The 17,099-nt window shown below is 49.7% G+C and overlaps 2 protein-coding genes across 6 annotated transcripts in view; one reads left to right on the top strand and one right to left on the bottom strand.

Moving 5' to 3' along the window:
* Positions 1-3,753, top strand: part of Otof (otoferlin) — an 83,794-nt gene extending 80,041 nt beyond the window's left edge. For 3 of the 5 annotated variants that reach the window (XM_026393650.2, XM_026393450.2, XM_026393514.2), the window contains 5 exons: positions 340-438; positions 576-817; positions 1,240-1,418; positions 1,503-1,603; positions 3,573-3,753. In XM_026393650.2, the coding sequence (XP_026249435.2) occupies positions 340-438; positions 576-817; positions 1,240-1,418; positions 1,503-1,603; positions 3,573-3,753 (802 nt within the window). Of the gene's footprint in view, positions 1-339; positions 439-575; positions 818-1,239; positions 1,419-1,502; positions 1,604-2,004; positions 2,186-3,572 lie in introns of those variants that run through there. The other 2 variants (XM_026393589.2, XM_026393369.2) reach the window with 1 other exon arrangement.
* A 1,905-nt stretch (positions 3,754-5,658) lies between these two features.
* Positions 5,659-17,099, bottom strand: part of Drc1 (dynein regulatory complex subunit 1) — a 42,657-nt gene continuing 31,216 nt past the window's right edge. The window contains exons 9-17 of the mRNA XM_026383045.1: positions 15,148-15,282; positions 14,542-14,774; positions 11,677-11,786; positions 10,873-10,962; positions 10,247-10,333; positions 8,424-8,710; positions 7,244-7,387; positions 6,846-6,948; positions 5,659-5,846 (exon numbers count right to left, since the gene is read on the bottom strand). Of these exons, the coding sequence (XP_026238830.1) occupies positions 5,790-5,846; positions 6,846-6,948; positions 7,244-7,387; positions 8,424-8,710; positions 10,247-10,333; positions 10,873-10,962; positions 11,677-11,786; positions 14,542-14,774; positions 15,148-15,282 (1,246 nt within the window). The 3' untranslated portion in view covers positions 5,659-5,789. The remainder of the gene's footprint in view (positions 5,847-6,845; positions 6,949-7,243; positions 7,388-8,423; positions 8,711-10,246; positions 10,334-10,872; positions 10,963-11,676; positions 11,787-14,541; positions 14,775-15,147; positions 15,283-17,099) is intronic.

Raw genomic sequence — 17,099 nt, 5'->3', positions numbered from 1 at the left:
TCTGATCTCTGGAGTCACATAGAGGTTGCTCCTGACTCTCCAGCCTCACTTCAGTACCCCCCACTCTCCTCTTTGCCCCTCTCTGTCCTTAGCCACTCTGTCCAGGAAGGAGTGTGTTCCAGCCTGACTGGACCTCCCCCGAAGCAGATGAGCATGTGCCTGGCTGAAGTCCAGCTCACCTGGGCTCCACAAGACAGAGGCCTCCCTCTGGCCTCTGTTTGCTCTCCTGTCCACATGCCAGCCCAAGTCCCCAGGGTTTCTCTCACTGTCTCGTCTCCAGCATGCACCCCGCCCTCAAAACCCCCACCCAGGCTGCTAATCGTCCCTCCTCCTGTGTAGGTACGAGCTGCGGGTCATCGTGTGGAACACGGACGAGGTGGTCCTGGAGGACGATGACTTCTTCACTGGCGAGAAGTCCAGTGACATTTTTGTCCGGGGGTGGGTGAGAGAGAACCCTGTGCCGGGGGGCTGAGCTGGGCAAGCCTACCTTCCAGAGAGAGAAGTAAAGGGGGCTGTGGGGGGGGTGAGGACCCCCAGGGTATGGCCGCAGGTCTGGAGCACGTGGCTCCTGGCAGGTGGCTCAAGGGCCAGCAGGAGGACAAGCAGGACACGGACGTCCACTATCACTCCCTCACTGGTGAGGGCAACTTCAACTGGCGCTACCTGTTCCCCTTCGACTACCTGGCAGCTGAGGAGAAAATCGTCATCTCCAAGAAGGAGTCCATGTTTTCCTGGGATGAGACTGAGTACAAGATCCCCGCGCGGCTCACCCTGCAGATCTGGGACGCTGACCACTTCTCAGCAGACGACTTCCTGGGTGCAGAGCAGGGCGGGGCCTAGCACCCAGAGCAGAGGGGCAGGGGTGGGAGAGGTTGGGATAGGTGAGCCCAGCTGCCCTTGTGTGGCCCGTAAGAGCAGAGAGATCAGACGGGGTTCCTGTCCCCCAAGAACCCACCTAACCACACAGGGGACAGATGTCCCCAGGGTCATTACCAAGGCAGACAAGGTGCTTTGGACACATCAAACAGTGGGCAGTAAATGCTGACGGAGGGATCAGCAAGGATCCGTAAGGGGGTCGGGACACTTTACAAGGACTGTGACAGAGGGGAGGCCCAGGGGGTGGTGGGTGGCAGACACCAGGAGATGCCCACCAGGCTGAAGGAGGGCCTGAGTAAAATGTGGGGACAAACCCCCTGCCCCTGTCACGCTTGCCCAGAGCTGACTCTAAGATTGCCACAGGGGCCATCGAGCTGGACCTGAACCGGTTCCCGCGGGGCGCCAAGACAGCCAAGCAGTGCACCATGGAGATGGCCACCGGGGAGGTGGACGTGCCCCTGGTTTCCATCTTCAAGCAGAAGCGGGTCAAAGGCTGGTGGCCACTCCTGGCCCGCAATGAGAATGACGAGTTCGAGCTCACGGTGGGCACCGCCTCCTGCTGGGGAGTGGGCCAGGCTGGGCCAGGGTGGAGTGGCCAGGCCCTGGGACCTTTCTGTTCTCTTCAGGGCAAAGTGGAGGCGGAGCTGCATTTGCTGACAGCAGAGGAGGCTGAGAAGAATCCAGTGGGCCTGGCCCGCAACGAACCTGACCCCCTAGAGAAACCCAAGTGAGTGCCCTGCCTGCCCGGACCCCCAGCCGTGCTGGTCTTAGGGGCAGAACAGGAAGGAGGGACCAGAACCCTCTGGTTTTCTTGCCCCCACTCCTCAGGCAACCTGTGTTCCTTCCTGGGTCACAGCCTCACTGTGGGGGAGCCCCCTTCTCCACTCCTGAACCCCACCACCTCCCTCTGAGCCAAAGGATGGGTTCAAGGAAGCAGCTCCTCTCCCCAGCCACAGAGGTAGAGGTTCTTCCCAGAATTTGCCAGCTAGCGGACCAGTGGTGGTGTTGGGCCTCAGCTGGCCTTGAGGTCCCAGAGCTCATATACTCTGCCCAGGTGGACTTCCCCTCAACAGGGGCCCTTCACCAACCCAGCCCCAGCTCCCCCGTCCTTTCTTCCTGATGCAACAGCCGGCCCGATACAAGCTTCATCTGGTTCTTGAACCCTCTCAAGTCTGCCCGCTACTTCCTGTGGCACACCTACCGCTGGCTGCTCCTCAAACTGCTGCTGCTCCTGCTGCTGCTCCTCCTGCTCGCCCTGTTTCTCTACTCTGTGCCTGGCTACCTGGCCAAGAAGATCCTTGGGGCCTGAGCCCCACAGCCTCCCGGGTCTGGTACTTCTCCCCTCTGCCTCTGGACCGAGGGCTGCTGTCACATGGACACACACACACACACACACACACACACACACACACAGGTACACCCCAGCACACACACACACACACACACTTAAACCTTAAACACAAATGCTCATACACAAGCCCTCACAAACATTCAAACTTTCAAAATAGAATAATATTCTCAGAATTAGAAGTGGCTACTTCACATTTTTATGTGTTAAATCAGAGAGGGGAAGTAACCCAACCCAGTAAATTAAGGCAGAGCTGAGTGGGACTCCAGCCAAGGTGTCCAAACTGCCAATCCAGCGTTTTTCAAACTACAGCGCCTCCCGTCCCAGCTACATTCCTTGCAGACTGTGCTCCAATTTATTGACAGAAAAAATTGATAGTGACAAGGAAAGGGGAAAGGTTGAGCTAGGATTCCCCACCAAAAACCTGAAATGACTTCCCCCATCGAGACGTCCCTGTGAGGTGCTGAGTCTGCCCTGTGGAATCTCAGTCCCATCCAGATTCAGACCCTCAATAGCCAACACTGAGCACCACCTCACGGGCTGAGAGCTTCACACGCACCCTGCTTCACCATTTCACAGCCCCAGGAATCAGCTGTGACTACTGTCCATAGGAATGGAGGCTCCAACAGGTGCCAGCCATAGCTGGAGTCCAAACTAGATGCCCTGTGCCCAAAGTCCCTGCTTCGTTGTCCCATGTGTACTGAGCTCACTCTGGAGCGTAGCCCATGTACTCTGGGAGGTACTGGGTAACTTGACAAAGCATATTCTGTACTTTCACTTTATATCTGGATCTCTTATGAAAACTGCTGTTTTTGTAAAGTGGTAAAGCTCAGCAAGCCTCTTGGGTAGAGCATTTCTTTTCCGCAGAAGACAGAGCAAAAAAGGTGGAGCAGGTTGGCAAGGGCAGCGTGCCCTGCTTGGCCAGGCCTGGTGGGACATAAGTTTGTACTCATTATGAAGGAAGAGGTAGTGCCACACTGGTCCCCTGAGAACAGGGGACAACACAACCCTATATGATGAGCGGCTGAGTACAGGCCCATAGTTCCAAGGCCACTGCCACAGGCAGCTGCCCTTGCTTCAAGTGTCAAGGCCGAGGCCAGGCAGCTGCCCCATGCCCAGGAGCTCCATCTAGGCTTTGGGAGGAGCACGAGGCTCTGCAAGCAGCAAAGCTGGTGCTTCGACCTAGGCAACCCCCGGGCTCCAGCACCCAGGGCTCCAGCTGAGTCTGCAGGGCTCAGTCTGCTTCAGGGCCTCTGGGTCTGGAAGGGGAGAGGGTGGGTGCCCCGTGGGGTGCCCGGTGGGGGCTGCCTGTGCCACTGCCTGACCAGCCCCTCCCGCTCTCCCCCAGCCGGCCCGACACGGCCTTCGTCTGGTTCCTCAACCCACTCAAGTCCATCAAGTACCTCATCTGCACCCGGTACAAGTGGCTCATCATCAAGATCGTGCTGGCGCTGCTGGGGCTGCTCATGCTGGCCCTCTTCCTCTACAGCCTCCCCGGCTACATGGTCAAGAAGCTGCTAGGGGCGTGAGGCTCTGCCACTTCCCTCCGGCACCCCTCCAGCCCCTGCTGCCGTTCCCTTCCTGCAGCCTGGACTCTCTCCTCCCTGCCTGGGAGCCTGAGGAGCCCCACGTCCACCCTCCAAGCCTTGGGCCGGGCCCTGCCTCCTGCCTGCCAGGCTGCCATCCGCACTGCCCAGACTGCTGCGTGCCCAGCCCTGCCCCTCAGATCCTGCCTGAGGGCCAGGGAGCGCGGGAAGAGGTGGGGACCTGGAGCAGGTCCCTCTTGCCCCACTGCTGGGGTCCCACCCTCCTTCAAGCCCTGCTCCAAACCCTCCCCTGGGGTTCCTGAGCCCAGGATTAAAACTTTAATGAGATTAACCAAGGATCACAGGCCAGTCCCAGGACTCTGCAAAGAATGAAGGAGCAAGAGGGCACCACCACCCTGTCCTATGAGCGCAGCCGACGCCACCAGTCCTGCCCCAAAGCCCCAGGGCAGCCGCCGCGTCCACCCACGCTCCGCTTGGCTCCTGCCCCTTCCCAGGCAGCCGCCTGTCTACAGGTGCCCAACCCAGGCCCCTCTGCCCAGGCGGTGCTCGCAAGCCCAGACAGGAGCACTGAGCTGGGCCCATGTCACCACGGCCCACCCTCGAGGCAGTCCTGCCCTGCCCAGCAGCTGCTGCCAGGAGTTTGAGCTTCAAGTGCTGCCCCTGCCTGCGACTGGGTTTCTCTTGGCTGTTTGTCCTTTCCTGAGTGTGATTTTTCTCTTAATAAAATAAATCGAACACTGAGCTGACAAGTCTATGTTGATACAGTGAAGGGAAAGCCACCTCCATGGGGCACAGGTCAGCGGACACGCTGGGTTGGTCAACTCTTCCCTTGTGGTGGCCTCTCGTGGCCCGGGGATCAAGATGAACCTCAGGAACAGGGCTGCCTGCTCAGGCAGCTCACAGGAGGAGTCTCCCCAGCCCAGAAGGCACACCAGGATGTACGGAGGGCCCCAAGTGCACAGAAAATGTCCCTCAGGCCTGGAGACAATCTGAAGGCTCATGACCCTATAAGAGCTCCAGCCTCCACCCATAGAAACCAGCTGCCCCCGCTCTTCCTCAGATACTGCAGCCATAACCCCCCACCTCTTTCTTTCCCTTTCGTCCCTGCAAAGATAAAGGAAATGATAAACTCCTTGGAGTACATTTACAAAGTAGTACATTTCTAATATATTTATTCAGGTTCTTACCTTCTGCTGTACATGAGTAGACAGAAATGCATCTGTTACAAAAATGAGGAAATGCTAATGGAGCATGCTTTTAAAATCCTTGAAAAACACCATTTATCCCTGGATTTTGGCTTGCCAGTGTTCTTTTTTTATTCATGTATGTTCTCAAAATCTCATGTGTGCTGTGCTAACTCATGAAGTTTCTTCTTGGATTCCTGATTTGATTGACTTAATTATACATGACCTAACTATACTCGAATATTACGAATATAAATGGGTAAAAGTAAATTACTCTTCTGAAAATGTGTCCTGTGCTTTTGACTTTTTAAGTTCCATAAATACAACAGTCTTCATTTTCTTAGAGACCCAGTATCGTTTCTAAACCAGAAATATTCTTTTTTTTTCTGCTAATGATGCTATAAGAAGGAAAAGAAAGTTTTCTGCTTAAAAATATATAGTTATTGGATATTTCTAGCTATGTTAAAAATAAAATACAGTTTCAAACTGGAAAAAGAAAAAGAAAAGAAAAGAAACCAGCTGTCCCCAGAAGCAAGAAGGTGCCCCATGCCACTGGCCTCAGTCTGGTCACACACCAGGACCTGAGCCCAGGAACAAAGTTCCCTCATGACACACACACACACCAGATCTGGCCTCTTTACAGAGATTCAGCGACAGTTTTCAAAAAACTTTAATCAGAACGATAGTAAACAGGTGACTCGCTTGTTGACTTATTTTGACAGCCTATAAGACGGCTCTGGAAAATCTAGAGTGGGCTCAGATCACTAGGTAAGTGCCAGCTCTGGCACCAGCCCCACTGCCAACTAGAGCACATCAGCCCTTGGAGGTCCACCTCTATTTTGTGGGGACCCGGAACACATGAGTTGGAGGAATCTGCAGTTCAGAGTTTATCTGGAAAAGAAAGTGAAGGTCATTCCTTTCCCCCAGGCCCTCCTTCTTGTCCCCTGGGGTTCCATGCGTATGCTAGCTCTCCCTGAGTCCCCAGACCCCTGCAAGAGATCCTCTCAAAGCTAACGCACACACAGAGCTCAAGGCTGCCGGGCTTAGGGCTTCCTGTTCCCGTGGGCTCTGGCCACCAACCTCTCCTAGTGTTCCCCCTGCCCCCACCCCACCATTAAACCCCCCTCCCCTCTTCACTTGCCAGTGCATCCCCTCCCCTCCCCCAATGCTCTTGTATACAGCATCCATGGAAGTCCTGTCACAGGCCAAGAGGCCATCATGATGCCAGGCTCACACTGTCTGCCTTTCAGGTGTAGCCTGGGACCTGAACTAGGCTGGGGACATGCGTCCCATGCTCGGACTCGGGGCTAGCCTCAGCTGCCTCACATGTGTGTAGCTGATGACTAATGGCCCTCCGGGCCACAGGACAGCACTGTGCTGAGGACAGGAGAGGAGAGCACATGACTGTTAGAGCAGTACGGTTCCGTTCTCCTCGGCCGGGCCAAGGGAGACACCACGACTCCTGCAGGAGGAGGCGCAAAGCTGGGCAGAGCCCATGTGCCCAGCACAGACACCTCTCCCCGTGAGGGCACCCTGCATCAAATCACAGTCCAAGGAAGCTGACTGGCCCTCGTCTCTGGGGGTCTCCCTAAGCCTCCAGGTTTTGCTGCCTTTGTGAAGTGGGAGGACAGTTCTACCTCACACAGGTTGTTAGAGTGGAGAAAAACTGGGGCCTGTGTAAGCTGGGAAGCTGGCTCTGGCTCTACTTGAAAAACAGTCCCAACCAGCTGGTGCCAAAGCCACAAGCATCAAAGGGACACAACCTGGTTGCCCTGTCATTGTCTCCACCTGAGGTGCTACTGTTGCTTTGCATCCCATCTAAACCACCTCGCCCCGAGGGGAGGGGCTCCTCCTTGCTCCCAGCTGTGGCCCGCCCTGCTGCCCACCCACCTTGGAGTGGAGGTACTGCTGCAGCAGCATCTGCAGCTCCGAGTTCTGCTGCTCCAGAGAATTGTTTTCTATCAGCAGCTTGGCTCTCTGGGTCAGGACGAGGCTTTGGGTGGGAAAACAGGTTAGAGACCCACTGAATCCTCCACCCTCTGCCAAGTGAGGACCAGGACCTCTATGTTTGTTCTGGCTAGACACAGAGGAGGGCCCCAGACGCTTCATCTTCCACCCAGGCTAGTGACAGAACAGGGCCGGACCAACCAAAACTCCCCCTACCCCTTCCACCACATCCAGCTTTTCTCAAGACTGAGTGTGACCTGGAGTGGGGCTGTTCAGAGCAGGGTCTTCCCCCACAGACCTGCCCTGCTCCCTCCTCCTCCTGGCTCATGACACACACTTACTGGTACTTCTCCAAGGCTGTGTAGAGAGCATCCCAGAGGTTCTGCTTGGAGGGAGGGATAACTGTAGTCAGGGCCTTCCAATAATCAGAGTCCTTTGAGTTATCTCGTGAAGAATTTGCCATTCTCACTGTTGCCCGGATGTTCCTGCAGGTCAAGAGCACCAATGCCATGATCTCCACCTGACACCCAAGGCCCCGAGCAGTGCTAATCTCAGTGCCTGAAGTCAGTCACAGACATCCTGCCTTTCCACCTGCCACCTTCCCTCCCAGCTGTCCAAGTCTCTTAGATTACGGCAGATTCTCAGAAAGTACACCTGCTTCCATGTTCCTGACTGGGGCTATTGTTCCCTCGGAGAAGGTAAAAGTCTGTGTTGATACAGTGAGGGGAAAGCCACCTCTCTTTCTCCCAATTTTTTGTTCACCTCACTACTTTACAGCTTATGCCTCCCCCTTTTTCCATGAATGCATCCTGACATCAGCTCTTACACTCTGGCACTTTCTTCTATGCCCTCTATGACGCCTTTAACCCAGAACAGCATTCCCTCCCACCCAGACAAGCCTCTCCATTTCTCCCTGTTTCCAGCATCACCTCCGTCTGCTATCAAAAGGATCTTTCTAAAGTGCAAGTCAAATCATGGCTCCCCAACTGCTTCCTATCCTCTCCCAGCTCCAGTCACCAGGGCAAAGGCAAAGATCGTGGGCACACAGGCAAGGCTCTCCAAGAGCTGACCTAGCTCCCCACTCACTGGTCCCACTCCCAGACCCAGGGCACTCTCGCCATCCCTGCCATCGTGACTCCTGAATGTAGCGGGCCTCCCCTGCACTATGATGTCCTGAAAAGCCCTTACCCCTACTTTGCCCACCCAGTTCCAGTGCCATCTCCACCCCAAATTCTCTCTGATATGCCAAATGGGGATGGCCATCTCCCCCTCTGAACAATGCCACACCTCACATAGGCTTCGTTGTCATTCTGACCACAAGGAGTTACCCTCGTTTTGCTGAAGCATGGCAGACCTCATTAAATGTTTGGTGAACCAGTGACGAATGGGGAAAGCATCCGTCAGCCCTGCACCCCACTTCTTTCCTCTCTGCCTAGCAGCCTCTTCGCTCACTAGCCTCTGCTTGGCTCCCAGCACCCACGCCTCCCAGGTCTCAGGCAAGCCCTCTGGTGCCCTGCACACCTGGGTTTCTTCAGACCCATGACAAAGGCCTCCAGAACCTTGAGAACCTCATTGGGGTGGATAAGCTTGGGAGAAGGCGGGGCCTCCTTCTCTTCCAGCTCTCTGCCCACAAAGCTCTCCTCCTCTTCCCCCTCCATGGACTCTGCCTCCTCCGTCTCCTGCTCTGACTCCTGCTCCAGCTCCCACATCATATTCTTCTCGAGCCCTGTCGCTGATAACAAGCTCATTCTCTCCAGAGCTGACATGAAGCTTGATTGCTCCAAGTTTGCTTGAGTCCAGGAGCCGATCTGGAGAAGGGTGCACAGGAGAGAGTGGGTTGGGGACACACAAGCACCAGTGTGTGAAGAGAGAAAGGAAGAGAAGAAAACAGAGCAGAGTTTATAGAAAGTTACAAAGACAATCGCACAAGGACAGAAATAGGAGAAAGACGGGAAGAGATGGGCTATGGACAGGAAGAAGCACATGGGGCAGGGGAGGGCTTCAAAACAATGACAAGGTTCTGCTTCTAAATCTGGGTCCACAGGTGTTCACTGACTTGATATCCATAAAGTGGACATGTTATAAATGTCATTTGAATCATAATACACAGTCAATTTTTTTAAATTTAAGAGTTCTTCTGTCTCCCAGGTTATTCAGTTTATATCTTATAGGCAAATTAATGTAATGAAGAAATAGTATGTATATATAAGCAAGTAGATATGTAAACACATAAAATACTTTTCCTTCCTATTTTTATGTAAATAATACTACTCTCTACATGTTGTTTTATAAATTGCGCTCTCTCTCTCTCTCTCTCTCTCTCTCTCTCTCTCATTTGTTCTTTTGGCTTACAGACTTTTTGTATAAATATATAAATAATTTCCTGTTCTTTGTTTCCGTTTAGTTTTTTAAAAGTTGTACAGTATCCCACTGTGTAGGTGTTCCATATATTATCAAATAAATTCCTTGATGACAGACATGAAGGTTGTTTCCAATCTTCTGTTACTTCAAACAATTCATTGAAATAAATAAGCCACAATAAACACATCATTTTAACTGTATTGAGACATATCTATAGAATAAAATTCTAGAAGAATAATTGAAAAGTGTATAGAGTTTTGTAATTAATACTGTCAAATTGTTCTCACTTGGAGGTGACAATTGTGCACTCCTACCAGCAACTTAGAATGTGCCCATTTCCAACACACCAGTCATCACTGTTGTCAAATGTTCAGATTTTTTGTCCATTTCACCAACTCTTTTTGGAGACCTGTCAGGATACTCACACTCACATTTTTAAATTCTTTTTTTGTTTTGTTTTTCTTTTTTGTAGTACTGGGGATCAAACCCAGGGCCTCATACCTGCTAGGCAAGTACTCTACCACTGAGCTACATTTTCAGCCCTTAATTCCAATTTTTAATTTTTGAATTAAGATCTTGTGTCTTTTTAACATGATGACCTCTTCAGAAGAGTTGGTATTTGGTTCTCTCACTGAAATCAGTTACAACAAAGGTATGTATAGCATGACAAACCATCCTTGCTTTTCAGGAACATGTTAATGGTCAAAAATGATGGACTGTGGTGGCCCAGATCTTATAGTGGCTGAGGCCAAACTTTGAGGGAAGGCCCAGGGAAAGATCCCTTGGATCTCAATATGACAAGGGCATCTCTCCCCTAGTCACTCTTCCCTTTGCAAATACAGAAAATAATAATAAGGAAAACGCTGTTAGCTATTCCTGGCGTACACTCCCAAGATTGCCCAGAAGTGTTACTTGAGGGCAGCAATGCCCTCTGGGGGCTTCCAGGAGAACTGAGATGCCCTTTCAGTGGCACCTCACCTTACCTGGCTGGAAGATAAATGATGGGTTCGGTATTCAAGGAAGAACTTCACCAGTTTATACAAGTCATCCTCGCTCTCGATTCCAAGAGCCTGGGGGAGGGGACAGGTCACTGTTCAGACACCATCAAAGAGATCCCAGGCCTGGGATGCTGACCTCAGCTCCTCCGAGGAGAAGACGCGGCCGCTCCACTGAGCATGCCTGGAGCCTGTTGTGGCCCAGAGTAGAGGACACTGATCCAACACTGAGAAGCTTCAGTGAACTGGGGGACATCAGAATAGAGAAACGAAGCTCAGAGGGAAGCTCCACGTCCGGTGGGTAGGAGAGAGCTAAGGGGGCACCAACACACACCTGAGTTTGGGTTGAAGGGAAGAACCTACAACCTGAGAGCCTGGCCACAGAGTGAAGCCAGCAGGAGGTCAAGGACGGGAGACATCTAAATGGGGCTGAGGCCAGTTTGCTGTGCAGAGGGAAGGGAAGGGAAGGCTGTGACAGTGAGCCCAGGAAGCCCCCACGAGAACTGCACCTCGTCTCAGGGCTGAGGCAAACCAGAAAGTCAGAGGGGTTCTACTAGAATGAGGCAGGCTTTACCCCCTGGCACCCCACGTCCTCACAGCCCGGTGGGACTCACTGAGAAGATGGCGTCCAACTTCAGCAGATAGCATTCGTTCTTCTCCAGGGGAAGGAGAAGGCTCAACAGCTTGCTCTCTATGAGGAAACCCTGAGGAGGAGGAGGAAGGCATCACCAGCTGGAAACGGGGCTCAGGGTCTGCAGCCACCTTCTGTGTAACTCTTGAAGGACGACTCCACAGGCGGAAGCCCCTGGGCTGAGACTCTGAGGAAGGCCATCGAGGGACGCCTCTGAGCCATTCCCAGGGAGCAAGGCCAGCAACATCATGGTGTAGACTGCCCCCCACTTCAGAAAGGTGCTCATTCCCCTTGCCCACAAGCCACTGGGCAATCCAAACCCAACCCAGTCACAGGGGCCCACCTCACCCATGTTCCCCAAAGAGCTACACAACCCAGCAGTAGGCCCTGCGTGGAGTAGAGGAAGGCATGGAGGAGGGTGGATTCAGAACTCAGAGCCTGTGAAGTGGATCAGGGAGGGGATGATTCCAATCACCCAGAGTAACCTCAAAATGAGCCCCTAGATGAAGGCCACATCCAGTGTGGCCTCAACACCTGGTAGGTGGGTTCATGGAGGTGAGACAAGCACTGGTTCCAGTTATCAGGAGCTCCCAGCTCCCCCGGACTACACCTTGCTGGGCCAGCTCCGAGGCACAGGCTCTCTGTGAACTGGCCCCCAAGTCCAGGGCCGACCCCAGCTCCACTCTTAAGACCCACTCTCTGGGAATGGCCAGGGGAGGGCAGCCACACCTGACCCCAGGCTGCACAGAGCCCAGCAGGACTCAGAAGCAGTCCTGGCTGGCCTCACCGACTCATCACATAGGAGCATCAGGATCTTTCTGGTAGTTTTTGCTGAAACTTGCTTGGGCAGGTCCAGGTAAGAGGATTCTGAGGCATTCTCTTCTAAGCCATCCTCATCTGCAGATGGGTCACAGAGAGGATATGGGGGAAAAAGTAAGATGAGTTTTTGGCCTTTTAAAAGCAACTGAACCTCTTAAATGTACCTCTTAAAGCCCCTAAAGGAAGCCTATGATGTTGGGGACAAGGGCTTGGGGAACCGAATCAGAGACCACCTGGAGAACTCCATCTCACTTCCCCAAACTGCATCTACCCAGAGCCTTCTGTTCAAAGTCCAGCCCTGAGCCAAGAAGTGGGAAGGAGAGACAAACCTATTGATTCTCATTTTGGAAACAAACTAAAGCATGATACTTGGTTCCTAAACCTGCAAAGATTAGAAGCAACCAACTAAAAGATGGGAGGAAATATTACCAACAAGAACTGATGGCTGCCAGGCATGGTGGTGCACGCCTGTAATCCCAGTGATTCGGGAAGCTGAGGCAGGAGGATCATGAGTTCAAAGTCAGCCTCTCAGCAACTTATTGAGGCTCTAAGCAACTCAGTGAGACCCTGTCTCAAAATAAAATACAAAAAAAGGACTGGAGATGTGCCTCAGTGGTTAAGCACCTGTGGGTTCAATTCCCAGTACAGAAAGAAAGAAAGAAAGAAAGAAAGAAAGAAAGAAAGAAAGAAAGAAAGAAAGAAAGAAAGAAAGAAAGACTCATAGCTGAGAGCAAGAGTCAAAATTTTAATTAAATTTTTAAATATTTTATTCTATACATTCCTTATCAGAAAATGGGAATGAAAGTCACTTTATTACCCAGGTTTTCCTGGTCATTCAAAAGGGAAGATAATATCTATGTCTTTGAAGAGCCCAAGATATCAAATTGCTGGTGGAAAAGCAAATGTATGGTGTCACCTCTGTGCAGCAATATTCAAAAAAATTACACAGGCATTTTCCCTTTGATTCAGTAATCCTACTTCTAGGGAGCCATCCCAGCAATCCACTAGCAAAAACATGAAAAGATTAATCCATTTGTTTTAGCAATGTCTGTAATCTCAAAAGCAAACAAAAGTAGCCCAATGATGATCAACCAAGGGCTATTTGAATAAATCAAGGCACAGACACAAATCGAGAGCCATGTGAGGAAGAAGCAGCAAACACTTCTTTTACTACAATAGCTGAAAAGAGCAAATTAGAAACAAGTACAGCTTTCACTTTCCTAAAAAAAATTAGTTACCATGAATAAATTTGCACAGATATTTATATATTTATATTTGTTTATAAAGTAAAGCAAAGCAAGAAACCTAACTATGTATCCAGTGGGTGAAATAAACCAAGCAGAAACTATTACAAGTGACTTTAAAATGCAATAATCTATCTATACATCCCTAGTGAGATATATTTTAAGAACCAAAAGAGCTAAAGTTTAAACTCTTTTTAATAACTATTGTTGGGAAGGAGCTGTGGCTCAGTGGAAGAGCACTTGCCTTATATGGGTGAGGCACTGGGTTCGATTCTCAGCACCAAATAAAATAAGTAAAATAAAGGCCCAACAACTAAAATATATTTTTTAAAAATAACCATTTGTTCTTTGTAGGGTAATGTTTTCTTCCGAAAAAGTTGTGGTGTTATGGGGAAAGTAGATGAGAAATTATTTTGAAGTCAGTATCAAGTTTTTCAAATTGGGAGAAAGAAAATACACTTTGATAAGGTTATGTAAAACTCCTGGAATCTTCTTAATTGGGAAGTATTAGGGTGAATTTGATTTATTTGATCATTAAAAAAGAATCCTATGGGGCTGGGGCTGTAGCTTGGTGTAGAGTGCTTGCCTAGTATGCATAAGGCACTGGGTCTGATCCTCAGCACCACATAAAAATAAACAAATAAAATAAAGGCATTCTGTCCATTTATAACTACAAAAAAAATTTTTAAAGAATTCTATGTACCCTCAGACCATTTCCTATTTGAAAGGACCAGGCATCCATGGAGAAATGGCCAATTCCAGACTTAAGGTAGGAAAAGTAAAATGCTCCTGGTCATTCTGAACAGCCAGGAAGCTACTACTACTGGGGCTGTGTCAAAAGAAGCCAGATGCTAGCATGAAAAGATTCCCACAGTAGTAAAATTTGAGCATCAGTATGGATATTAATTATAGCAAATTCAGATACCTCAAATCTGTTTCAATCCATGCATTTATATGATACTTTAAATAAAATCCTCATTGACATTTAGGAGGTGCTAGAAACCCAATCCATGATTCTAAAAACAGGCAAATAAAGAAAAACACAGGGCTGGGGATATAGCTCAGTGGTAAAGCACTTGCCTAGCATGTGAGGCCCTGGGTTCAATCCCCAGTACTAAAAAAAAAAAAAAAAAAATGGGCATCTATTCTGCTTTTCCTACACAAACTGAATCTCAGCAAATAGCTGATGAGAGAAAGGTCCTCTTCAGAAATGTTCTAGCTAATAAAGATATAATGATATAATTTAAAATATCACTATTTTGCAATCCCAATGCCATTAATGGCTTTCAGACAAAGATTCTCGGTGGCCACAGACATCACAAGGAGACAAACACATTAGTTGGTTCTGATAGAGGTACACAAGAATGCACTTGGCAAAAATAAATTGAACCTGCATCTGATCAAACTTTCTAGGTCTTACCACCAATGTAGACTCAATGAAATGAGAGGTGACTTCAAAGCTGTGTCAACCAATCATACTCTACATCTCTGAGAGGTCGGTTTTCTTATCCATAAAATGGATGGACTGACCAGTGTCCTCAGAGGGCCCCTCCACACTACGGTTCTGTGGCTGGCTCTGCTCTAGTCACCTGCTTGCTTCAGCACCTCTTCTACTATTTGTTTGGCGGTCTTCTGTGGCTGCTGGGAAATAGGCCCCACATTCTTCAGGAACCAGAAATCAGGTGCTGTCCAGGGGAGACCCAGATGCTGCATATGGATGATCCTGTCCACATCAAAGGCTCTGTCTATTAGCCCCTTCGCCTCCTCTTCATTCATCAGCCAAATCTCTCGAAACTTCTCAGCATCAATAATAGCAAACTGTCTGTGAAGGAGAGTCACCAAGCATGGCCAGATGACCTCACAGCCTGGCCAGGGTCCCTCAGTTGGCAGAAGGGCAAGAACATGAGCAAGAACCATGGTAAATCCTGGGCCTGCCCCAATCCCTAAGCAGCTAATCCCACCTACAGTGAAATGGAAGCCATCCCAACAAGAAACAAGAAAAGGCAGGTGACACATTATTAAAGGACCAGAAGAACAAAGCACACAAGATTCTTCAGTGCCCTGAGCACCAAAAAAGCTAGTCATATCAAGTCTAATGAAATCACTGTCACCATGCCACTACCAACTCTCCCTCCTCCCCCAGCCCCGACCTCTATCCTAGTACAGATGCCTTAGGGTCCAAGGCCCTAAAATACCTCATGGCTCTCTGTAGCTCCTTGAACTGTATCACAAGACGCTTGTATTCTGAGGTCAGAGAATGGTTCTCCTCCTGGAAATGCTTTACCTGCTTGGCATATTTTGATCTCAGGTTGTTGAGTACATCCTGCAGGCTGGTTGGAGAAACAAAAGTTAATCCACAGCAACTAGAAGGTTCAAGTTGTTCTTCTCATCCACACAATGCGGCTCCACAGTAAATCTAGGGTCAGAATGGTGGAAGGGCAGAAAAGCCTCCCACAGATTCCAAACCCAGCTCCCGCTATGGTCAAGGAGAAGAAGGCAACAGGAGCCAAAGGGAATTTCAAACAGTCGAGACGCCCAGGCCCACCAAGAGGCAGCCTCCTGCTCCCCAGTGGGGATGAGCCCTCCTCAACACACCCCTCCTCGGGGGTCCTCCCCCAGGCCCACCCTCACACGTTCACCTCATCTAGCTCAGCGACATTGGGGTCATGATTTGGAGGCTGGTCTCAATTCTGAAACCAAGAAAACACTAACACTGCGTGCCACAAGCCTGTGACGGTGACTCCTCCTTCCTCAGAGCTGATGCTGTTCTCAACCCACTCACTCACTCACTCACTCACTCACTCACTCACTCATTCGTTCATCAACATGAAGTGCCGAGTCAAGGATATGTTTGAAAACAACATATCAGACAAAGACAGGCAGTACTCACAGTAAGGAGTGAAAGGTGCCAGGGGGCAGCTTGCCAGGGGAGGGGAGGGGTCCAAAGGTGCAGACCAGCGAGAGGCGGTTAGGACCTGGCCAGCGGCACCCTGATCCACTGCTTCTCCTAACTTCTATTGCCTGCCCCCGTCCTGCCCGCTTCACTATTTCTCCTCTTTGGGAAGCTTTGCCAGACAGCTCCTTCTCCCTGTGCTGATTTGTGTCTCGCCCCGCTGTTCCCCTCGGTAGGACGGGGCGTCGACTGGGATTTTCCACAAATATTGCTCCCTAACTGCTCTTGTCTCTCAGATAACCAGACCAAGATGCCAGCTCATTTTTTCAGTATCATTTTCTGTTACAAGTAACTATCAAAAAGTCCGCTGCTGTTTCTCTATGTACCCAACATTCGTCCAAAATGTAAAAACAACTTACTAGAAGAATTTTAAATAATACTAAGTCATCTGGCATTGGGGTAAATCCTCAATACTGTTTCCTTCTTTAAACAAAATGTATTATGTTATCTGATCCTTAGAGCCCAGCACAATGCTCTGGAACTTAGGAGACAATTCCTAAAGGAAGAAAGGCAGGAGAGATAGAAAGAAGGAGACAGAGGGGCTGGGGTTGTGGCTCAGTGGCAGAGCCCTTACTTTGCAAGTATGAGGCACTGGATTCCATCCTCAGCACCATATCAAAATAAATAAATTAAATAAAGGTATTGTGTCCATCCACAACCATATATATACATATATATATACACATATATATCTATACATATGTATACATATATACACATACATATATACATATACATATACGTATATATGTATACATACATTTTTTTTAAAAAAAAAAAAAGGAGGAGACAGAGAAGAAGGGTGGGAATGGGGAGGATGAGTGAGAAATTGCAAGCAATCAGTACCTTTAAGCGAACCACAGTATCTGTACAAAAGCAGCTGACACAATGACATTTACATTCATTTTGTAGTTATAATAGCAAAAGATTAGAAGCAAACTGTATCTATCGGTGGAGTGTGGTTAAATAAATTACAGTTCATCTACACTGTGGAGCCCTGAGCAGCTTAAGAAATCACGTGAAAGCTCTCTATGAACATGAAGGGAAAGGCCTTCAAGATACAGAGTTGTGCTTCTAGAATGCCATCCCTTGTGTAACGGCACAGGAGGAATGAGAATATTTGTGTGGTGTACCACATAAAGAAAATCTGGAATAAAAAAATGAATAAGTGCTTCAGAGGGGAGAGAAGAGCAA

The sequence above is a fragment of the Urocitellus parryii genome, chromosome 12 (genome assembly GCF_045843805.1).
Source record: "Urocitellus parryii isolate mUroPar1 chromosome 12, mUroPar1.hap1, whole genome shotgun sequence".
NCBI classification, from domain to species: domain Eukaryota; kingdom Metazoa; phylum Chordata; class Mammalia; order Rodentia; family Sciuridae; genus Urocitellus; species Urocitellus parryii.
Note: the sequence above shows the minus strand (reverse complement) of the source record. Positions and strands in the feature narration are given on the sequence as shown.